Source organism: Podarcis tiliguerta (assembly GCF_965153285.1).
Source record: "Podarcis tiliguerta genome assembly, chromosome: 12".
NCBI lineage: Eukaryota > Metazoa > Chordata > Lepidosauria > Squamata > Lacertidae > Podarcis > Podarcis tiliguerta.
The window spans coordinates 12,067,024-12,091,622 of NC_139545.1; the positions used below are offsets into that span (position 1 = coordinate 12,067,024).

The following is a 24,599-nucleotide window of genomic DNA, read 5'->3' on the forward strand; positions in this document are numbered from 1 at the left end:
TTTGGAGGGTATTACATAACTGGAACAATGCTACTCTGTAAAAAAATGTTATCCATTGCAGAAGGGAGTTATATCTTACAGCTTTCCCTTTCAGTTAGCAGATAATAATTATAAATAGATATAATTATAAATAGGACATGAAGGTGCTCCTCTTACTTCATAATAGCCCCAGCCAAATGGCAGACAGCAGGATGCTCGTGCTCCATTGCAATCACAGTGTCTGACACCACAGGAGTTCAGTTTGTACCAGCCCAGACTTTCTCGGAAGAAAGTCTAACTGTTAAGTGGAGCTTATTCTCAATAACTGCAAAGGACTACAAACTTGCTAATATCATGAAATTTGTGCTTTGTAGGTGACATTCTTTCTGCTTTAGCAAATGTATCAGGACGTAAACATCCATCAACAATTCAAGCTAAGCAGCTGAAAGGTTGCCTTCCAATGATGCCTGTGGTACTTCATCTTGTGACATCCCAGGTATAATTTGTTAAAGAACAGAAAATGAAGACTGTTACTGGTTTCTGGGTTGTTTGCATTTTCCACTTTATTGGCTATAGTCCATAATGTTGCCTTGTTGTAGATTGGCATTAATCGATGCCAGTGAGTTTTCTTACAGAGTTCTTGCACTTTCATTTTATTCTGCTAATTAAAGTGAAGCATATCATGGTTTTGTGGCTTGTTTCTCCAACCCTGCTGCCCGCCCTCTCCAGTTCTACATCAAGTATGAGTGGAGCACATGAAGACCAGGGTCTCACCAGTCTGTACAGTGACATAGAGAGCAGCACATTCTGCTCCCAACTCCACCCCCCACCCTCCCCGTTCTCTTCCTGTTGCATTTCTGTTAGTGTGGAAGTGAGCCATCTGGGCAGAAGGAGAAAATGTGCAAGACATTTGCCCCATAAGTCATGCAGGGATCTGGCAGGACACAAGCCTTTTTAACTCTCTCCTTCAGTGCTACATTTGGGTGGGAAAGTGTCTGCTCCAGACGGAGCCAAGGAGTAGTATAAAGTACCAGTTGACACAAGAGGTGGACAGGTGCAGTGCTCTGAAAGAGGGTGATGGGTGGAAAAGTGGGAGAGACAGCCTTCTCAAACTTCACAGAACTCATCTAAAACATTGCTTTAATAAAATGAAAGCAGAGGGCAGTAAAGAGAGTGCACCATGTTTCTACCTGCCATTGCTCCTGGCACCCCTCTACAGTGGTACCTTGGTTTGCAACTGCTTTGGATAACAACCATTTTGGATTACAACCACGTCAAACCCGGAAGTGCGTGTCCCTTTTTTTTTTTTTGATTAGAACCCAATTTATTGGATTACAACCAATTTGGGGGGGGGGGCATTGGCGAAAGCACACCTTGGGTTACAACCTGTTTTGGTTTACAACTGGACCTCCGGAACAGATTATGGTTGTAAATCAAGGCACCACTGTATTGGAAATCTCACAGTATGTAGTATTTTGGATCAGAGGCATAGTGTGGTGGGTGCTGTGGCCCCCAGGCACAATTTTTAGAGGGGGTGCAAATAGGCATCCCCACAGCAGGCTCCTTCATTGCAGCCTGGCTCCACACCAGAATAAACAGGAGAGCAGGCAGGTCGGTGGCAGTGGTACCGCCCACCCTAGGCTGCAGTACACCTTGCGCCCGGCGGTGTCAGCTGTGGCGCTGACTCACTTCTGACCCAACTGCAGAGATCAGGGGAAGAGTGGGCAGCAGCTTCCCCACCCCTCTCCTACCCTGAACTGTTGCACACTGGAGGGTGCCCTCCGCATCCCTCAGGGGCTCACCCCGCGCTCCCACCCCGGACAGCGTGGGCATATGCTCCCCCACTGTTTTGGATGAAGATAGGGAAGGAGAGTCAGCTTCACATTGTAACACTGAAGCCCTTATATAAGCCCTAACGCTGTTATGTCAAGTTGCTCCTTTCATCTCTGTCACATTCTAATGTGATTCATTCATACTGGTCATACATAAAAACATAAGAAAATCCCCATTGGATCAGACCAATCTAATCAAACAATCCTGTTTCCAAGAGCAGCCAGCCAGGTACCTATGGGAAGCCATCAAGCTGGACATGAATACAGTAGCAACTGGTGTTTAGTGATGTGCTACCTCTGATCCTGAACATGCATATAGCCATAATTAACAAGTAGCCAAAATTACCCTTATCCTCAACAAATGTCCCTTATTCCATTTTAAAGCCATTTAAGTTGCTCTTTTCGCCACATCTTGTGGTAGGGAACTCTTTAGAACTATGCAGTATGTGAAGAAATAACTCATTTTGTCTATTCTGAAACTTCCACAGTTGAGCTTCAGTTGATACTGAATTCTAGCATCAGAAGAGAGAGAAAAAAATTCTCCCTGTCCACTTTCTCTAAAACATGCATAATTTTATATATCTTTATCATGTTCCTTGCCTTACTTAACTTTTTTCTAAATTGAAAAGCTCCAACTATTGTATTATCTGTCTATTACTAATCAACTGTGACTCAAAAATGTCATTTTCAATTTTACTGCATGCTACAGCATATTTACCATGTTTTCCAAGTACTTATTATTTTTCAACGTTATATATCTCATAGGTATTTCGTCCCCAAATTGTAACTGAGGAGTTTCTGTGCAGCTATGGAACTTTGCTGGTAAGTAATGGTTTCAGGTTGTGGAGAACATGCATACATATAACTAATACAAAAACAAGCTATATGCAAAATGGAATACCTACAATTTTAGTAGTTATTATTTTACTATGTATTAGATATATATTAATTTAACATAAAAGGGACGCGGGTGGCGCTGTGGTCTAAACCACAGAGCCTAGGGCTTGCCGATCAGAAGGTTGGCGGTTCGAATCCACGTGACGGGGTGAGCTCCCGTTGCTCGGTCCCTGCTCCTGCCAACCTAGCAGTTTGAAAGCATGTCAAAGTGCAAGTAGATAAATAGCTACCGCTCCAGTGGGAAGGTAAACGGCGTTTCCGTGTGCTGCTCTGGTTCACCAGAAGCGGCTTAGTCATGCTGGCCACATGGCCTGGAAGCTACCTGCAGACAAACACTGGCTCCCTCGGCCTATAGAGCGAGATGAGCGCCGCAACCCCAAAGTTGTCTGCGACTAGACCTAATGGTCAGGGGTACCTTTACCTTTTTAATTTAACTCAGTGATACATGATTCCCTTCTGAAATATGCATGTTCAAGAAAAATATAATAGTGTTACTTCCTCCCCACACATAATGTATATACTTTAAAAACATATTTAGTTAAGGACCCCCTCAAGAAGAACTCTGACGTTGAAATCTATAATGTTTTAGAGAACTGCACTAAACTGTCTATGCATGTTACATTAGGTTCTGCTGTTACACATCAGGTAGCCTGTTTTCTACTGAACATCACATGTCCAAAGACAGCCCACAGCAACTCATCTTCCTTTTATCTCTTGTACCTGTCCTTCCATAAGACAGTTCTCTGTTAAACAAGTTCACCCATAGTCACAGCTAATAATCTTAGGACCACAGCACCCCTATGATCAGAATCAGCATACATTACCTTTCTATTCCTTTTGCTGCCAACTTCTACACAGTTGCTGTTGGAGCTTCATAAACTTTATATAGCCTTTGTTGACCTACCAGAAATCCCTCTTTCACTTACATCAGGTTAAGCAAAACTTAAGGCTAGCTTAATTAAGGATAAGAGAAGTGAGTGGGCTGAGTTTTTATTTTTTTAAAAAAGAGATTTTGAGCACAATGTAATTATTATATTCTTTTGTTTAGTGTTTCTTTGTCTAGCAATGTTTTAGATGGAATTATGAACAGAATTTTTAGATCATTCTTCATAGCTCGTTCAATTTAATATTGTATTTACTTTGAAATATTATTTTGTGTAATAAAGATACAACCTGCAAGAGTTATATTATTTTTCTTGCTAGGACAGTTGTATTATGTTTAGTTGATGAAATGCTAAGTTGCATAAACTAGAAAGCTGAGATTTGTCACATACAGCATCAGCATGCTAGCTTTGATATTAACAATAAAATCTGTATTGGGATTCCCAATGCTCCAGAGTGCTGCAGTTAAAATGAAGTAGTACTTCTGCATTGTATTGTTAGTTTTCACCATGTCTGCAACAGCTGCTGTGAAATGACTCTATTCTAAGAGTACCATTTTTTCCTTTGAAACCAAATATGGTGAGTACACATGTTTCAGTAACAGGTGCTTAAATTAATGATTTACTTATACAGGAGACTACAGTACTTCCTAATGGAAGCAGTATGGACCTCATGTTCACTTTTGTTGTGTTCCTTTAATGCCAAGAAAATATAAATTATTTAGCTGCAGCATTGTATGATTTCACAGAGACACTGAAATGTTTGTGAAGGAAATATTTTTAGAACCACCATTATAATAAGTTGTAAGCTCATGTAAAAAAATAAAATGCAAAGCTTTCTCTTCTCTTAAATATTTGATTACTTTGGTTTTTATCAGAGGTTGGATTAATGTATTGAGCTACAAATTGCTGTCAAAAAAATTTCCACAGAACAGATGCAATGCAGAGCAGGACAGTATCTATTTCTCATTTCTGTCCTGCTTATTCTTCACTAAAACAAACTTTATGAACAAAGAGTACAAGATATGAATGTTTAATGAATCAGCATATTTGTATATTTCTGTGCAAGGCAAATTGTGAAGAACCATTTCTGTAGTTGCTTTGCAGAATGGCGGTTTAAACAGGATGCCACTCATTACAGCTTTACATCAGCCCTATAGTGTTTGTCTGATTGCAGTTGAGGATATGGGTTGTAACTGAATGTAAATTTATTTATTTTAATGTGTAGTAATTGAAAAGAAACAGTGGTACACTGCTAATATGTAGGCCTTGGCACCAAGATCCCTGGACATTGAGATTTGTAATGTGAAAGAGTCTTTGCATAGTGTCTGGAATTCTATATCATGTCACCTCTCAGGTCTCATCATTTAACAGATGCTTCCTTCTTGTCTTAATAAAAGGTTCCTTCCCCTCCATTCCCCCTTTAATAATGAGGAATAGAGGATAAATTGAGAGCAAAATCCAGCTAAGGTTAAAGCATGTGCTTGTTTTCTTCCATTGAAATCAAATGAGCTTTAAACACCTTGGGTTCGAGTGGATCATTCTGATTATCTTGAGGGATGCACTGAATTTTGAGATTGACATATGGTAAAGCTGTCAGGTTTGTAGTTCGTAAACTGCTATGTCAAAATATTGGCAATTGCTCGAAAAGGTGTATATGTTTTTTCATCCTTCTGATGTTGCCTGTGATGAGTAAAAGCAAGCCTCTTTGACACCCGTGGAACCGGTCACTTCTATCGGATGGGCATTGTCATTGAGAGTGCTGCAAATAATCTCTGGCATTAAATCCCATATTTGACATGCTGTTTGCATCAGTGTGGCTTTCCCCAACTTTCTCATTCTTCCTTGTAGCCTTAATCTCTGGAAGAGACAGAGAATCATAGAATTGTAGAGTAGCAAGGTACCCCGAGAGTCGTCTAGTCCAACCCCCTGAAATACTGCCCACAGTTGTCTCTGGAGGGCTCGAACTACCAACCTTTGGATCAGCAGCTGAATGCAATCACCCATTGTGTGCCTGAGTTGCATGACATTAGGTGTTCTGCTATAAATGTTGCACATGCAAGTCCTGCTTGGTTATCTTATAGAAAAAGCCATCCAACCAGGCAACCAAGGCAGTTTACACCCAAAACCCAGGCCTGAAGCCTGATTATAAGTTGATTAAACAGATTACTTAGATCCAGGAGTGACTGATCATAACATCTTCTGGATCCAGGCTAGGTTTTGACAGGAGTAATTGATTTGTTGCCTCTTCTAAAGAGGCTGGAACAACTCACTCTCTCAAAGAGGCCATAACAACCCCTTGGATCCAGCTACCCACCCCCCTTCCTGCTATATTTAAAAAGCAATGATGGACAAGGATTGAGTTCACAAGTGGTTTGCCAGAATTGACCGAGCATTCCGTCCCCATCAGTGTCTAGTAACTGAAAGGCATTTTAACAATATTGGACCAAATAGTGCCGCCAGAGCCAGCATGTCTAATTAGGTATTGATGGGGATTTGGTTGTGGTCCATCTCTGTTATGTGGTACATTTAGCAGCCAATGCGACCATGCTAAACAACAACAACAACAATTTATTCTTTATACCCTACCCATTTGGCTGAGTTTCCCCAGCCACTCTGGGCGGCTTCCAACAAAATTTTTAAAATACAATAAAACATCAGACATTTAAAACTTAAACAGGGCTGCCTTCAGGTGTCTTCTAAAAGTCAGATAGCCTTAGATTCTGGCTCCAAGGTCTAATACCCTGGAAACTACCTCAGTAAAACATCCATGTCTCCCAGTTCTCTCTCTCTCTCTCTCTCTCTCTCTCTCTCTCTCTCTCCGCCCCCCCCCCCCCCCGGTATGTGTCATTTTTAAAATTAGTTTTCAACATCAACCTAACAATAACAGTCAAAAGAAATAAAGGTAAGGACAATAGAAATTACAAGTATGTGCAAACACATGCAAGAGCAAAATGGAAAGAAACACCCAGTGAGCAAAACTACTGTGGAAGGGTGGGTTTCCTGAAGATAATAAAAACTTAGTATCTGGGGTTATGGGCCAACCAAAGCAAAAAGTGGCCATTTGGTGGATGTCTAGTACATCCAGGTTGATTGAGAAATGTTAGGAAAGGCCACCGGGTTTCTTCAAATTTACCCTTCTTTATTGTGCCTTTGCTGAGGTTGTTCCTGGGGGCTGGTGTGTGTGTCACATTCTCACACCTCCTCTCATATGAGGCAACTGCTGAACACCAAAAGTGGACGAATCAAGGAGATCTTGACTTTACAGAAAACCAGTAACTTCCTGTATGGTTCAGTATAAGTTCCTGTTTATCAGTGATTTAGCCAAGGACAGGTATTCATCCACATCTTGGACAGATTGCAGCTCCCATGTTGGAGTCAAAAGGAAAGTTGCTGTAGTTAGAAAAAGTAGGCTACAGCAATGAAAGACAATAACTGCTGCATGTTTGTTTGTGAAAAACTACTTTGTGCATGTTCGCATATGACACAGTGTTCTGTGTGTTTGTTTGATTTGTGATGCGGTGTTGCATGTGTTTGCACGTGTTTATGCATGTGAAAAGCGCTACTGTATATGCAGTTATATGCTGTGCATTTTATATGTACCCTTGATACTGTTCCTCTGTGGATGCCATCAGGGGGAATCAATTTGCAGAGATGGGAAATGGTGTCCCTTCTATTGATCTGCTTTGACCCATTTCTATTTTATATTTCTTTTGTTAAACAGTTTTAGGGGTTTTTTTTGTTGAAAAAGAGAGGGGGCTATAAATAAATGTATCAAGTTGTTCCTCATTTATCATCAATGTGCCAGGATCATTATTTTTTTTATCAGATGATGCTTTCCCCTATGCATCTCTCAGTACTGAAAAGGTAGCCATGTAAATGACCTGATAATTTATATATAACATATATATTTAAATTATGTGGATTACTATTTCTGTGGCATCAGTGACATACCTCTTGCATCCCTATAAAATGTCTTCTATGCATTAAATTGAATCAGAAAAATGGAAATAAATTAAGTGGCACAAGAGAAGAGGGAATAATAGCAAAGTATTTACTTATCCCAGAGCATTAATATTTTATTTTTGCTGCTCCTCAGAAGGATGATTTATTTAGGTTATCCTTAAAATGTAGTAGGGTACAGTTTTCTCTACTTACATGTAAGTCTACCCATAAAGTATGAATTATGTGGGGAGATAAAAAAGATGGCACAAATAAGAGAAAATTGTGTTTTCTAGAAGTCTTATGTTGAATTTGAATAATTAAGGTTGCAGTCTTATACTTAGATACCTGAGAATAGATCCTGTTGAATTCAGTAGCTCTTGTGTAGACTTTGATAGGATTGCACTGTACTGTAAATGTGCTAAAGAGGCTTAAATTATGTTCTCTCTGTGGAGATCCTGCCATTGTGTCACAAAACCTTTAACCTTACTCTACTGTTATTGCTATGTGGCCTTTATTTTATACACATTTATTTAACAAAGACATAGGACTTTGTTAACCTTTCTCTTTTTGTGTCTTATTTTTCTCTTCAGGGTTTTGTCAAATTAATAGATTCAGGAGAAACTAACTTAGATGGAGCAATAGGTAAGTATAACTATGACATCAATCATGCCCTTTATATAAAATCATTTTTCTTCTCTTGCAAAAGAGCTGTACTACACTTTTTTCCCCCAACAGGTCAAACAGCTTCAGAAGAACTAGTTAAGACTGCTTTGTCAGTATTTGAAGCAATAATGCAACATCCAGTGTTGTTAACGCTTTACCACTCAACGGTAAGTTCTGATGCCACGTGCATGCTTAGCACCTCAACTTTCACTAATGATTTAGTATTTCCAGATCATTAGGAGTTATTAGGGCCATGGCTTTAGAAATGAAGCGCTGGGGGTAAAAAGAAAAGTGATTGAACTATGTTTGACTCAGGTGGAGAGGGAGTGGGGCAGTTGTGTATAATTTTATTTATTCATTTAGAAGTACAGTGGTACCTTGGTTCCCAAACGGCTTGGCTCCTGAACGCCGCAAACCTGGAAGTGAGTGTTCTAGTTTGTGAACGTTTTTCGGAAGCTGAACATCCAACACAGCTTCCATGGCTTCAGATTGAGTGCAAGAAGTTCCTGCAGCCTATTTTTTTTATAACCATTTTGGGTGTCGAACGGACTGCTGGAATGGATTAAATTTGAGAACCAAGGTACCACTGTATTTATATCTTTAAAGGTAAAGGGTAAAGGGACCCCTGACCATTAGGTCCAGTTGTGACCGACTCTGGGGTTGCAGCACTCATCTCGCTTTATTGGCCGAGGGAGCCAGCATACAGCTGGCCAGCCTGACTAAGCCACTTCTGGCGAACCAGAGCAGCGCACGGAAACGCCGCTTACCTTCCTGCGGGAGTGGTACCTATTTATCTACTTGCACTTTGACATGCTTTCGAACTGTTAGGTTGGCAGGAGCAGGGACCGAGCAATGGGAGCTCACCCCGTCACGGGGATTCGAACCGCCGAACTTCTGATCGGCAAGTCCTAGGCTCTGTGGTTTAACCCACAGCGCCACCTGCATCCCTTAGAGGGTCACTATAGCCTTCTCTCCCTTTCTCTACCCAAGAGCATCTCCCTCCCCAACACACAACACACACACACAGAGTGAGAGAGAGAGATCCTCCTCTGTCTCTCTATCCAAGAACAGGGGAATTGAAAAAAAGAAAGTACCCACAATTCTACATGGCCATGGGGTGGGCAGCACAGCTAGGCAAATGGGGCTGTCCCTGTTGCTCTTCCTGTCTCACCAAGTCCTTGTTCCCTCCTATCAGCCTCCCCCTCAGTCAACAACTCCTCAGCCTCCTGCTCTTTTCTTCCTCAGCTTCCTCACCTCCTTCAGCCCCCATCCCTCCTCCTCCTCGTCCTCGTCCTCCTCCTGCTGTCATCTCACCACCACCACCTGTCCTTATCAGCCTCCTCTTCCTCACAGTGTCACACTGTAGTTCATAGGGCAAGCACCATCTCTCAGCAGTCACACAAACTACCACGTGGTGACACTTTTCTACAAATGTATACAGTGGTACCTTGGGTTAAGTACTTAATTTGTTCTGGAGGTCCGTTCTTAGCCTGAAACTGTTCTTAACCTGAAGCACCACTTTAGCTAATGGGGCCTCCTGCTGACACCACACTGCCAGAGCCCAATTTCTGTTCTTATCCTGAAGCAAAGTTCTTAACCTGAAGCAGTATTTCTGGCTTAGTGGAGTGTGTAACCTGAAGTGTATGTAACCCGAGGTACCACTGTATTAGAGAAATGATACAGAGGTCCATAATGACTTTTCATGACCTTTCCAGGTGTAAGTTAGTGGCATGAATTGCAGTAGTGCTCTATCACTCAAAAGGTGTGTGACTGTAATTATTGGAATATAAGTCTTAGCAGCATTGTGCAGTAATTCATTTGCATGATATGTATATAATGTTGGGTTTTTTTTAAAGAAATACTTTCACTCCTGGGATGTCTTCTAATTGGTGGTGGTTGAGCATGACTTGAAATCCATGAATATAAATGCTGAGCACCCAAAGGAGCTTAATGCTTTCTTGTTAAATTGAAGCTAGACATGTTCAAGGTTCCAGATCAATACTTCAAATATAAAACTTCTTAATAGGATATCCTTTTCTCTGACTAGAAATGTGTGTCTAAGATTAGTCCCAGAGGTTAAGCTAGTTAGTGTCAACAGAGTTCTTTGTTTTCATGAAGTAAAATAGTTTTTAAGCTACCTTGGGTGGTGAATAATAGTTTGTAGAGAGGAGCAAAATTGCTTGCAATAGGAAATTAAGGAAATGGGAATTAAATATATGGACGTGATGTTCTCTTCAAACTAATGGACCAGAATGATAAGGTCTGCAGCCAGTAATTGAGTTAATCTATAGGCATTCCATGTACGTATGAGCATATTCAGTATTATGTAATTAAGAGTTGATTATTTGGAATTTTTTTTTCACACTACAAAACCTTGTCAAGGAAAATTACTTATAAATTAAGTACAAATTAGTACTGCTCAAGTAAACATCAGTAGAGATTTACAATCATTTATTTGCCATCATTTTGTGCTACCATGCACAGGAAAGACCTGGGGTCCAAGGAGCAATACACAAGAAGAGGTTTGTGTTGGTTTATTTAGGCTACAACTGTAGTTTAGTTCCAGAGCACTAAGGCATGCATGATGTAGGGCACAGTTGCTGGGCTCACCAGTAGGGCATTGGACTGAGGTTTTGAGCCCACCAGAGCACGGACCAACATGTCAAGCCCTTTAGGGGAGCTGAGGACCTTTATGGCCCAGAAGCTCTTAAACTGGGACATTGGGTAGAAAGTGGCCACCAAGATCCTTTATCAGAATATATAGCAGAAACAAGGAATCCATCCCCTACTTTGCTTACTTATGCATCCGAGCCAATTCTGCCACAAGAGATGGGAGGTGAATTGCTCCCCTGACTCACTGCTACAACTGTTGCTTTAAGGACCACCATGTTTCTGGCAGGTGGACTGAGTTCATTTCCAGACTTTGTGAGCTGAATGCCTTATTGAATGATGCAGAGACTTCAAGTCTGTATCTTAAATAAGCAACATTGTGCCACTGAAGTTTGTATTTTCTTTCCTAAAAATCAATGCCAATTACCTTGCAAAAATGATGGTTGGAAATCTATGCTGGTGTTCAGTTAAGAATTGGTAGATTTTTTTAAAAAACACACTTATTCTTATTTGTAATACTGAAACAATTTACCTGAGTGAAGTTGGTTTCTCTATTTATGAATTGTAATTTATTATAATTGGGAAATAAACGTAGATTGCAGTATACATGAAATATCGTTATGTCTGTATAATTGAAGCCAGGTCTTTATCATGCCTTCCTTTAGGTTATGGATTACATCCTCCCACCCTTAGTTTCTTTGGTCTCCAGTCAAAATGGTAAATATATGGCCACATCAACTGAAATACCCATTTTGCTTTAATTAAGCATCGGTGCGGACACATTCTTGGCACATTGATTCCTTTCTTCTTCTTTAGTGGAGTGGAGACTCTTCAGCTTGCGGTTGCTCTCAGAAACCACATCACTGCTTGTAAGCCACGAGGTCATGGCTGAAGAGAAAGAGAACCTTAACTCAAACAACAAACTTCTGTCTCTCATTAAAGACTCATTGCTGCCTCAGTAAGTACAGAACAGTTTTTCTAATCAAAACTAATTCTATAACCAATCTGTTTTGGCTGCACATTTCTGAACTGCAGTCGGATTAATAAACAGTGTCGCACATTTTTCTGCCAGATGTCTCAGTATAAGAGATTTTATACAGTCCTTCACTATATTTATTGTAGAAACAACACAGCTGCAGGACACCCAAGTTTGCATAACCCTTTTACAATCTGCCTGGCTCTTCCTAAAGAGAAACAAGGTTTCCTCTAATCCTCTGAGTGTGATTTAAAAAAAACACAAGTTATTTTGCGTCTTCAACTACAATATATATGGGTTGTCCTAATTAGTCCAATTTTCCTTCAACTGAAAAGTGTTGCAGAGTGGTTTCAAGCATACATCGACTATGAGTAGAAAAGAGAACAAAAAAGCAAATGATAATTACAAAAAATATACTCAAATTAATAATAAAATCTACTGCTGAGCAGATAGAAAATTGGGTTGAACTTTAGAAGCTGCCAAGGCAAATCCTGCCACTGCTAATAGGGTCATCCTGTTACAAAAGACTACCAGAAAATTGATTTTTCTGCTGTTCAAAACACATAGCTTTCCCTTCAAAAAATTGTACAAGTAGATAAGTCAGTAGAAGGATGTATGAGTGGACAGATTAAGGGAAGGTTCACTTGATCAACTGCTAGCATATTTTCCTACAGAAAATGATGGGTGGAATAGTTACATTTGTGTTTCACAAGGTTGTTCTTTCTTTTGTTCTAGGTTTCAGCAAATTCTAATGGCACCTGACCCAGTACCTGCTTATGGTCTAAAGCTGTTAGTTGCCCTTACAGAGTATAGCCCCGTTTTTACAAGGTAATCCAATTGTACGTTCACTACTTCTGTGAGCCAGAATCCAGAGAGCTTGACCTTTCCTCATCTTAGATCAGTCAGCTGACCCTTGATATGTCATATTATAAACTGCTTTTGAAACTTCCTTCAGTTTTAACTGTAGTGAGCCATGTAGTGTAGGTTCCTGCTGCTTAGAAAAATGAGTCTAAAACCCTCTTGAACTCAAAGAACTAGTATTCTGGCCATCAAATTACATTTTCCTGTATTTTCTCAATCATAAACACATTTACTTTGAAGTAAACATCATTGAATATGGTGGGACTTATTTCTGCATGATCATCTTTAGGATTGTACTGTCACTTCCTTAAGAAGAGAACTACTCTTACAGAAAGACTCAAACTGTTAATTCTAAGTAGAAATATAAATTTGGATCTAAGGGTTATTATAGATTGAGGGGGTTTCGGGGACAAAAAAATATGACCCACCCACCAAAGAACAGCTACAAATGGTGACTTACTCAAGGAATGAATGGCCATTGGGTGGTTTCAATTTCATCAACAATTCTGTGGTCCTCATACATGCTACACATACTCTTTCATAATTAGAGAGTATATTTTGAATATAGGCCTCCCCCCCCAGTTCACGAGACACTTGGGGAAAATGAATCTCTCAATAAAAAACAAACTGTTGTATAAATTAGTCTTTTAACCGTGCTTCAAAAAAATTCTGTTCAGACTAGAGTGTCCACCAGACACGAGACATTTGCTTTTTAATGACTTGATCTACTTTTTTTGGTTAGCCTGTTTTTCCATAACCATTCCTTTGCCCACCTCTATACACCAGCTATTTGGGCGACTCTGATGTGCTGTCACCCTCACATAAATCGTGCAAGTGTGTAAGATTTGCTTTTCTTATGTTGCTTTTGGATTATTTTTCTCTGAACTCAGGTAAAATTCATCTCCTGAATTGTAGGAGAGCACAGCAGAGTCAGAAAACTAGGGACAAATGAGGCAAAATAGGGAGTAACATGGCAAAAGAAGGGAATTTGGAAGCACATTTGAGGTGGTAGAAGTTTTTAAGGCCAATTGGTCAAGTTCCCATATTTAAACAGTTTTTTAATGGCTTCTGTAGCTCTCTGTTGTCATAAAGTTGAATGTCCTTTATCTGAAACCTGGTGGTTAATCACTTCTCAGATACACAGTATGTGATTCTAATATACTTGAATATATTAAAGCAGAGAAGATAAAATAGCTAATGAAGCATACATAAAAAGCTGCTTCGGTGTATGTGTGTTAATTTCAGTATATCCACTGTAGCCTATTACTTCAAATTATTTTACTGCCTCCATTGCCCATTTGATGGACTTAATGCATTTTAATATCTGCCTTTAAAAAAATATTAATTTACTTACTGTTCCACTCACTTGCTTCACATCTGTAAGGTAGACCAAGAAGTAATTTTTAAAGCAATATTGGATTTATGTTTTAATAGCTGTGGTAGAACTTATTTAAATGAAGAGGTAGTCAGGGGCTGAGGTTCTGGGTCACAGATTTTAGCAACAAAGACTTTGTCTCACTGTTTCATGTTCAATGGTTTAATTTGGGTTTCTGGGGTTTTTTTACAGCCTTGTTGAAGAAATTCATCTTGTTCCAACTATTTTTCAAGTAATTCTGGTGAGAATATATTTTACAGAATTTGATTTTAACATAACCTTAAAGCATTATTTAATTATGATGGTCTGCTTGTTAATATGCTACCTCAGTGGGCATGTCACTATTTCAAAAAGGCTGTGCAGTCTTATTAGACTGATTTTGTTGTGATATATACTAGAGAAAATTCTTTCATATTCTTGATATACTGTAGATTGTCATGCCTAACCCTGACTTGGAGCCAGACTCCTTTGAGAACAAACTGTACCACCCATTGACTGAAGATTTAGGGAAGCAGGCAGAGGGAGCAGTCAAACCACCCCCTGCCCTCAAAATCATAGGTGCATAAAGAGTCAAGCCTGAGCTGCAGGCCCAGAATGAAGTGAGAGGCTGAGAGCCCAAAGTTGCCATGTGGCTCAGGAGTTGTGCCTCTGGAAATGAAGTCAAACAGCTGCATTAGCAGCACCTAAGTGACCTCCTTGGGGCACAAACCTGAGCAGTGTACATGGAGGCCCTGGGTACCCAGACAGCAAGACCCGCCTCTTGGCCTTGCTGATGTGGTTCAAAGGAAAGCAGAGCAGCGCACCAGCTTGGCTGCAGGAGTTGCCGGAAGGAGGCATACAAGGCGCCATCCAACCGTCTTAGGGACTTTTGGTGTGAAAATAAAGCAAAAATCCTACAGTTTTCCTGCAAACTATGTGCCAGGCAGTGGAAGCTATTCCACTGCCTGGCACACTAATGGGAACAAAACTAGAATTAGTTGGCTCTGCCTCTCATTGGCCACCCTGCATTTAACCCTACCAGTCCTGCCCCAGTCCCTCTGGAGAGTAACATTACACCTAACTTTGCAGACTGACCTCTTGCTGCACAATGTATGGCTTGGAGCAGGGGTGAGGAGCCATCCAGATGTTACTGGCAGTGCTAGCTAGGGCCTTCCAGATGTAACTTAGAACATCCCTGTAAGTTGTGGTGAGCCAGGCAATTCATATTACATCTTTGCTGCGTACCTATTGCATGGTACCTATTGCTTGCTTGCTGCATGTGTTACTAGCAGCATCACTGCTTATGGGGACTTGCACTACCTAGAAGTCCTGGTTGGCAGCTATGCTGGTGGTGGTTCCAATGAGAAGGAAGAATAAACTGAAGGCAGAGGATTGATTGTATACATATGAATTGTTCTATCCAGAGAACCATGCTACTTCTAATGAATGAGCAGGTTAGTCGTAACATCTGACAAAAGGAGTATGTTTCCAACATGTTTCGCTAGAACTAATTGGCAACATTATTTATTCGAATTGCAGGATAGGGAGTGGACAGACTAGCTAAATTACTAAGGTGCTATAGTATGCAAAACTTTCAGAGTAACTGATAACAGCACAGCAAGCAAAAATTTAATTGGAGGTTTTGGCTTTTGGAAAATAATTTAAAGATTAGCAGAATATTTCTTTACAAAATCCGCTTGAGTGTTTTGTTGTAAATTTGCCTTTCTGTTCCTTGAGCAATAGAATTCTATTATGTCTTCCTTGGTACTCCTTAAACGCTGTAAAATTACAATGCCTTTCTCATTTCATGGGTACCAAGCAAAAGTTTGCTTTTTCTCTAGGGAAGTTGGAAGGAGTGAAGTGGTAGCAATAATTATTCCAAAGTTAATTATATTTTCAAATTAAACTACATCCTTGGGGGAAATTCTTTCAAATCTCTAATTTAAAGCTCTGTCTATGAAAAGGTTGTAACAAGGTAAATTAAATGTTCTTTAAAAAGCTTGTTTTTTTCTATATTTATCATCATAGCCTGAATGATGGCCAGCCACACCCAAGATCAGAATAACTTGAAATAACAACACCTCACTTTTTCTTAATATGTGTTTTTATGGGCAAAGCTTTATTTGTAGTTACCACAAAAGTTCACTGAATTTTGAAAGGTTCACAATAAGCCCAGTGACATCATTTCTGTTATAGAGTGTATGTATAGGTTTGGGACTGGATCAGCTTTGTTTGCCCTGATGGGATGGAACCCTGCTCCTTCTGCATGATCCCCCAGTGGCCTTCAGTACCATTGAACATGATACCCTCCTGGACTGAATCTGTGGGGTGGGTATCAGTAGCACTGTGTTGCAGAGGTTCTGCTCCTAGCTGCAGGATTTTGTCCAGAAAGTAGTCTTGGAAGAGGGCTCTTCAGCTGCATGGTGTTTTCACTATGGGACACCACACTATTTTGTCAGCAGTGCTGTTTGACATCTCTGTGAAGCTGTTGGGAGCAGTCATTGGGTGTTTTGGAGCAAGGTATCATCACTACACTGATGCTACCCAACTCTTATTTCTCCATTACATCCGAGTTGGGAGCTTATTCATACTGGTGCTTGGATGCAGTGTTGGACTGGATGAGGGTCAATAAACTGAGCTTGAATTCTGAAATACTGAGGCCTTGTGGGTCAAACTGCCCGTTCTAAATGGGACGTCACTCCCTTTTAAAGAACAGGTACGCAGTCCGGGGGTATTCCTTGATTGATCTCTGTCACTAGAGTGACCTCTGTGGCCAGCAGTGCTTTTTACCAGCTCCAACTGGTACACCAGCTGCAACCCTTTCTGAACCATGATAGCCTGACCATAGTGGTCCATACATATTGGTTTCTCAAATATTGATTTCGCATCATGTTTTATGTGGGGTTGCTCCTTGGATCTGGTCCAAAGCTGTAGGTTACTGGCAACTTGTTACTCTGCTGCTTAGAGCTGCACTATTTGTCAATTTAAGGTTCAGGATTCTTGTGTTCATTCACTTGGGCCCAAAGTACCTTTAATACTGTCTAGTCTCTTATACTCCACCCAGTGGGGAACTCCCTAGTGCAGCTAATCCCAGTGCAGTGCACTCCCTGTCACTCACCTTAAGCTCCAAATTGTTTCTTTGTAGCCACATCCATACCTGCCCCACACATGATGTCAGGGTATGGGGAAGGCAGGTGTGATTTATGTGGGTCTAATTGGGATTTAGGGACGCGGGTGGCGCTGTGGGTAAAACCTCAGTGCCTAGGACTTGCCGATCGCATGGTTGGCGGTTCGAATCCCCGCGGCGGGGTGAGCTCCCGTCTTTCGGTTCCAGCTCCTGCCCACCTAGCAGTTCGAAAGCACTCCTAAGTGCAAATAGATAATAGGTACCGCTTTATAGCGGGAAGGTAAACGGCGTTTCCGTGTGCTGTGCTGGTGCTGGCTCGCCAGAGCAGCTTTGTCACGCTGGCCACGTGACCCGGAAGTGTCTCCGGACAGCGCTGGCCCCCGGGCCTCTTAAGTGAGATGGGCGCACAACCCTAGAGTCGGACACAACTGGCCCGTACGGGCAGGGGTACCTTTACCTTTACCTTTAATTGGGATTTAGACCACGCCTACACAGGCCTGCAGGCTAAAGGTTCCACGCCACAGCCTTAAAGTGTCAGTATTACTAGTCTTCATATTACAGCTGAGGATGACCGAGACTGGGAGAGAGTGCCTTGCCTAAGATGATCTACTTAATTTGTGGCAGATAGCAGATTTAAACAGGGAACTTCCTAGTTCATAACTTAGTCTGATAGCTGCTGTGATGATCATTTGATACTGTGTTCTCAAAGAATTAACATTTGTTGTGTGGATAGATGTTTCAGTACAGGGGAAGTTATGAGCTAATTATAAACCTCTCAATCTTATTAAACCTTTTGTAATTAAGTAATATCTGGGATAATGTTTCCAGGTTAATGGTGCTGCCATTATCTGAACACATTTCTGCGTTATACTTCAGTTAATTATCTTTATTTTGATGTCTGGTAGAATCTAAATATATTGCATAGAGGATTCAATAATTTAGAGGGAGATTTCATTTTTGAAAGGTCAGGCACATACCAAGTACCTGTGTACATACAGAAAAGGTGCATTTGCACAGATGACTAGATGCCTTCCTTGTCATTTATGTGAAGAAGGCATCTGTCCACAGATTAAATTTATTTCTGGTTTAATTTCACTAAACCGGAGAAGTAAATTCTAATGTTATTTTCTAAGATGCAAAAGATGCCTTAGACCTTAGCATTTCAACATACTCAGAGCCGAACTACACATTGTATTAAATGCATAATATACAGTAGCACCTGTGGTTTCAAACAAATGGAGAGGAGGAAAATATTCATTGGGACAATTGTGCACAAGGAGGGAATAGTTAACTCTTCCCTCTCCAACCACGATCCCAACAAAAACCCTCCACACACTTCAAGTACTGTTAGAAATTAAGCTTTCAACTCTGCCTTTTGTAAGGCTGACTATGGGCATTGTTTGTCAGGGTGGTGGCTGGGGAGGGAAGGGTTAGACCTCATCTCCCTTCATCATTATCATCATTATTTCTGCTAGTAATGATGAGTCTTGCTACCTCGGTGAAACCCAGCAGGATTGTGGTGACTTATTCCACATTTAGCGGTTTTCCTTGAGACCTCTGTAGAGCGCTGGTCTTTGATCACAGCAAATCTTTCCACAATTCTACCTCAATTTCTCTCAAGCTCATCACAGCTCCTTTGCCATAGAATTTTGTGAAGCGCCTATCAGAGGGCTGCTTCTCACTCTGTTGGAAAGAGCTTGGTTTTGGCAGGCATATGTTCTCTTTGGTGGCCTCCTCTGTGTTTCATATACCAGTGCCCAAAACAGAGCAATATCTGAAAACAGCACTTCTGAATATGGACGGTCTGATTCTGTACACAGCACATCTGAATTCCAAAGGTGGCAGTCACACCACTGAAGGGGTGAGTGGCTTGCCCTCACTGGTGCTCCTTTTCCTGGGGAGGTCATTTCTCCAAATTCCTGCAGTGGATAAGAGAGTTGTTCTCTGAAGAAAATAAAGGATTCTCTTCCTTCTAAATCTATTAGTTTGGCTTGAGGGAGATCTTTCACAAGCAAGAAATGCAAAAAGAAACAGAAGCTTAAATCTAAAAGCCACAAAAGGACGAGATGCCACAGATCTCCTTCCACTGCTGTTCTGTGGGATCTCTTTCCTCAGTATCCTCCCCTGGTTTCTCTCCAGTTGAAGGGCAACATGTGGGTCGTGGCGGGAGCTAAGGCAATTACATAGAATCCAATTGTGGCACCAACAGAGCAAACTAGAGCAGATGGAGATGCGCTTTCTGAATCAGTTGCTATGGAAGGCAATGAAGTGGGAGAGTTATCTGAGGAGGAGCTAGAGTCCACTAGCTTTCAGGGCAAGCTTTTTTCTTCAGATGTTTATCCTGCCTTGTTGGCAAAAGCTAGACAGCTTAATGAGGAATTCCTTGTTGAGCCTGAATCTTCTAATGAGTCTTTGGCTTCTGGGGTAGAAAAGGTATTTCCTTCAGCTTCATCTAAACGTGTTACAGTGCCCTTTCCGCTAGCCTTTGATAGTGTTTGGAAGGTGGAGTAAATCAGTCCTGATAAGCTGAAACTGAACCTCAGATTGGCTGGGAAGCATTATACCTTCCCCAATAAAATTATGCAGCAGTTCAGTTTCCATCACTGCACTAGCCTGTGGTTGCCCTGGTTTCTTCTGTTGTCACTTCTTATGAGGGGTAAAGAGGGGTGCAAATGATTCCTATGATAAATTAGTGGTGGGCACATTGTGCAGGAATTTTGAGGCTGATACCTTCAAGTCACCACTTCAGTCTTTGCTAGGGCCAGATATATGTGAGCCAAGGGGTTGGGATCACAGCAGGATATCCGTAAATCAATTAAGGATGGACTTATGAAAGCCTCTCATATGTCAGCCCTTATGTCTGTTGCGCCTCTGGATACGTTGCAGTTTAAGGCCAGGTCTATGGCTGCTACCACTCTGGCATGTTGGGACAGTTGGTTGTGGGAGTGGAAGGTGGATCCCAGGCACCTGGTGACCACCCTTCCCTTTTCAGGTGTCAAACTATTTGAAGAACCACTGGGAGAACATATTGTGGAAACACAGGATGAGAAGAAAGCTCTTTCCACTGCCAGGAGAGAGGAATGCAAGGGGAAATGGAACCAGTCCACTTTCCCTTCCATGTCCCTTTTCCAAGTCTCGAAATTATTTGGGTTACAGGCCAAGATGAGATAGTCAGGGCAGGGCAGCTAGAAGACCCTTCTCAAAATCCTGCATTTTCAGAGGGGTCAGGAAAACACATCACAGCTTGCTATCAATCTGTAAATATGTGAGAATGCGGTGGTGGCCGGGGTGCTACATTTTATCAACCAGTGTAGAAACATCACAGATAGATGAGTGTTGAGCACTGTGGTAACAGGTTTTTTGAGGGAAGCATCATCTCATAGGTTAGGAGCATCCTCCACCATGATCTTCAAACATAAATTCATTGTAAAATAGATTTCTGGAAGTGTTGGCCTGACTGCAGAAGCTGCAAGTTTGTTTCTGGGCCCAGCTCAGATCTTTAAAGCCTTATATGGCTCAGGACACGTATGGCTAAAAGACCACCTTTTACCATATGAGCCTGATTGGACCCTGAGATCATCACTGGAAGCCCTTTTCTGTCTGCCATTTCGGAAACAGGCCTAGAGGATAGTAACAAGATAACTGATCTTTTCTATAGTAGTTCCCTTACTCGTCTTCTGTCTCCTTGTTTGTCCTTAAGTTTTGACTTGCTCTTTAGTCCTGACTTTCCACTTGTTTCTTGATCCTGCCTCCTGGTTAGCCCTGAGGTTCTTCAGTCTTGCACTTTTGCGCTAGCTACTGGCATATCCCATTCTTCTTTCTCCTGCCACATCTCTACTGTTCAGGCCCCAGCTGTGACAGGCAACTGGGGGACAAATCAAAAGAAATGGGCAATCTCCTGCTTGCACAAGCAGATGTGGCTTTTTTCTCACACTAGGATAGCATTGGATCCAAGCCTCTGGCTTCAGGAATAAAAGTTCCAGTACATTATTTTTACCGTTATTTTCCCTCAACATAGCAGCAAAAGTATCAAAATGCTGGTTTACATTCTAATTAAAGTCATACATTTTAAATCTAGAACTTTTTTGTAGCAAGGAGGGGGGGTGTTAGTATTGAGTTTTAAAAACAAGACCTACATATATTTATACTGTTTCTGAAAGAGCCACGGGTTATTTTGTAAGTAGACTGGTTTGCCTCTTTCTGTACAGCATAAGTTGCTTGTGATCAGTTTCAGACAGGGTGTGATTAAAATTCACCACACGTAGTTGTCGTTAGGACTCACATCTGGGTAGCAGTGCAGCAGCATATTGCTGAAAGCAAATAGTCTAGCAATTTTGATCGATAATAATGGAGTCTGAGAAAACACTGGAGGCATGAATAAGATTCCATTAATAACAAAAGAGGGAGAAAGAGATGTCTAGTGCAGTTCATTTAATGCAGAACTCCCCTGAGACTGAAGTGGGGATTATTCTTGCTGCCCTTCATATTCGACACAGGTGCAGAGGACGCTGATTTGATGACTGGCATCTCCATAGCAAGGATGCTCATACTCATGAATAAGAGTCTAATTATATCTTAATGATCTCTACTGCAAATAGGAAAACAAAATCTTCGCCTCTGCAAATTGTTACCTTAGTATAGCTGCAAGACTGGAGAAATTTAAATTATCCTTCTCTAATCTCAGGGGGATGCATTGTGAAAAATGAGGGTTGTTTATAGTAGAAAATTAAATTGCTGTAAAAGCTTATTTCAATAGACAGTAGAGGAACCATAATAAAATAATTTTGTAAAAATGGAAGTGAGAGCATGCTTAATGGAACATGATTAGATTTAATTTTCATGCTATCACAATCATTAAGGTGCATTATCATTCCTTACACCTAATTTAGGCTCTTTACCAGTCTCACGGAGTTACTTTTCCATGAGGCACTGAAATACATGTTGTGCTGGAAATAAAAATGACTAATAATGCAATATTGATATGTCCTCTTGCAAACATGGTTGCAGATCTTAAGTTGAAAACATCCTTAAGTGCAATCATCTTTTTATATAAACAAATGCTTATAGGGAAAATGAATTTCATGGAATAACACGAAGTTCAACATTTATGTGAAGGCTTCAGGTGGTGGTTTGTTTCATTAGCAAGGGGAGTCTCAATCACCAGTGCACATTTTCTCTCAAATTAGATCTGGCTTACCGTGCTTCCCAAGTAATCAAAGCAAATATTGTTGTCTACTCCCGAACAAAAGCCAATTACTTGCATTGATTCCTTACTTGTTTTACTGATTTGCAATAGCTATTGAGTATATAACTTTAGAAAATGGAAGTTACCTTGCCAATTTATAAGATCCATGTTGCACTTGACTCCAAATCCTCTGATTTCAAACGGATGTTCTTGCTAACTTGCCCATGAGTTTGTAACATGGTTGTAGGTTTCCAGTGGTGAGTAACTTTACTACCTCATGCTTCATTGCTTACATCTTAGCAGAGGACCAGAGCCTTTCCACATGATGTGGGCCTAGTTAAGTATTTCCACTACTGATCAATTATATAATCACATTGTTGAAATCAAACATTTATAAATCCATTATGATGTGAAGTAACCATCTGCTCTCTCTTTCCCCAATATTAACTTGCATCATAAAATCAAAAACAATAATAAACAATACAGTTTTGGAATCCAAACAATTAAGTCATATATTTTGGTTCTAGATAGGCAGCAAAACCTGAGCTCATCTTATACATAGAACAGAGCTACAATCTGGGTAGAACAGACAACTGCCACATCCGTTGACTGAGATGGCTCCATTGGTAGAGCATGAGACTCTAATCTTAGGGTTGTGGATTTGAACCCCCATTGGGCAAAAGATTTCTGCATTGCAGGGGGTTGAACTAGATAAGTCTACGGGTATAGGGCAGTATACAAATAAATAATGTTTTTTAAAATAGATTATCCTCATGGTACCTTCTAACTCCACAGTTCTATGATTCTATTATACTATTTCACTGCGGGGAAACTAACATACAGTTGCATTACTCTCTTTCATCATGGCTACAAAATAATTTATTTCTCAGACTTTGCTAGAAACTATTGGTGGATGTCAGGGAACTGCCATCGGAGCCAGAGGGAGAGGGAGGGCTCCAGAGGGATTCCGGAGAGCGTCCCGGGAGGGAGAGAAGCAGCACATCTTCTGGGGAAGGAAATCAGCGTAGCACCAGTGGAGGAGGGGGGCAGATGGGGGAATCGGCGAGGTGGCTCCAAGACTCCTCGCCGGGGACCAGCAGGGAGAGCACGGGTCCTCCGGTGCCCACACCCTCCCTGCGCAGAAGGCTTCCGCGCAGGGAGAGTAGGCGGAGACTAGGCGTCAAAGAACTTTTATGCTGGAAGAAGTTCAAGAAACGCCCACTGACGGATTCTGCCAGCGTTTGAGACAGCCACGGGTGAGTGGCTGTCCAGACAGAAAGGGTTCACTCAGGCAACCCACCCAGGTGTGGCGCCGGTTTACGCACGAGCAACCCCTAGAACCATTACAGTGGAATTCAACATTGCACTAATATGGTAGTTCCGTGAGCGCAAGTATTTCTGCTTGCCAGACGGAACTATCTCCCCTCTCCTCCCCCTAACCCTCCAGAGCGGATTTTGGGAAGAAGAAGACACCTGTAATAAAACAAGAGTCTGAAGTCTTCTACATTACTGGGGAGAAAAGGATAATTAGTCATGGAAGTGACGTTTTAGCCCTTTGTCACAAACCAAATGTAGATTCATTCTACAATTTTAATTAAAAATATAATATTAATTTATTACATTGATATAAAATATATAATATATAAATAACATATATACATAATACAAATAAAAATGTATACAATAGAATAGCCACCTATCTTTAGACTGTGATTTTGGCTTTCTGGGTGCTGGTAGGAATAACGTATACCAAATTCAGCATAAAACATTGCTGCTGCTTATTTTTTCCATAGACAACCTGTAGAGACATTGATCTTGCTTTATTAGTTTTCACACAAATGCTACACCAAACAACCTTTTAATATGTAAGACATAACCCCCCCCCCATCATTTCTAGATTACTGTATCTGTAGAAGACGATATGAGGACTTCACACACACCCCAACACACTCCTAATAATTATCTTGTTTGCCAACAAAGGTCATGTAGAAGCTCAGAGAGAGAGATGCCCCTAGTAACTGCAATTTAACCAGTGTAATTTCATTAAGTGGAATAACATTACTGTGCGAAATGTCATGGCACCCTATGATTTAGTTGAATTATATACCTGAAATTAACCCTTACAGTGTGTATTGATCTGTCAAAGTTGAAAGATAAATATGAATCTATTCCCTTAGGAGCTTAAATTGTTTCAAAACTCAATAGTACTGACAAATGTTAAGATCTGATTCATTAACGTGGACTACATAGCTAGGTTTCCTGGGGCGGGGATCCCTATTTGTTTCAAAA

At 41.0% G+C, this 24,599-nt stretch overlaps 1 protein-coding gene across 6 annotated transcripts in view; it reads left to right on the top strand.

The window, feature by feature from the left end:
- The window catches only part of ULK4 (unc-51 like kinase 4), a 161,618-nt gene that overhangs the window by 54,451 nt on the left and 82,568 nt on the right, over positions 1-24,599 (top strand). For all 6 annotated transcript variants that reach the window (XM_083404656.1, XM_083404654.1, XM_083404658.1 and 3 more), the window contains exons 24-31: positions 354-475; positions 2,577-2,633; positions 8,125-8,176; positions 8,270-8,364; positions 11,473-11,524; positions 11,624-11,765; positions 12,519-12,611; positions 14,212-14,260. In XM_083404656.1, the coding sequence (XP_083260782.1) occupies positions 354-475; positions 2,577-2,633; positions 8,125-8,176; positions 8,270-8,364; positions 11,473-11,524; positions 11,624-11,765; positions 12,519-12,611; positions 14,212-14,260 (662 nt within the window). The remainder of the gene's footprint in view (positions 1-353; positions 476-2,576; positions 2,634-8,124; positions 8,177-8,269; positions 8,365-11,472; positions 11,525-11,623; positions 11,766-12,518; positions 12,612-14,211; positions 14,261-24,599) is intronic.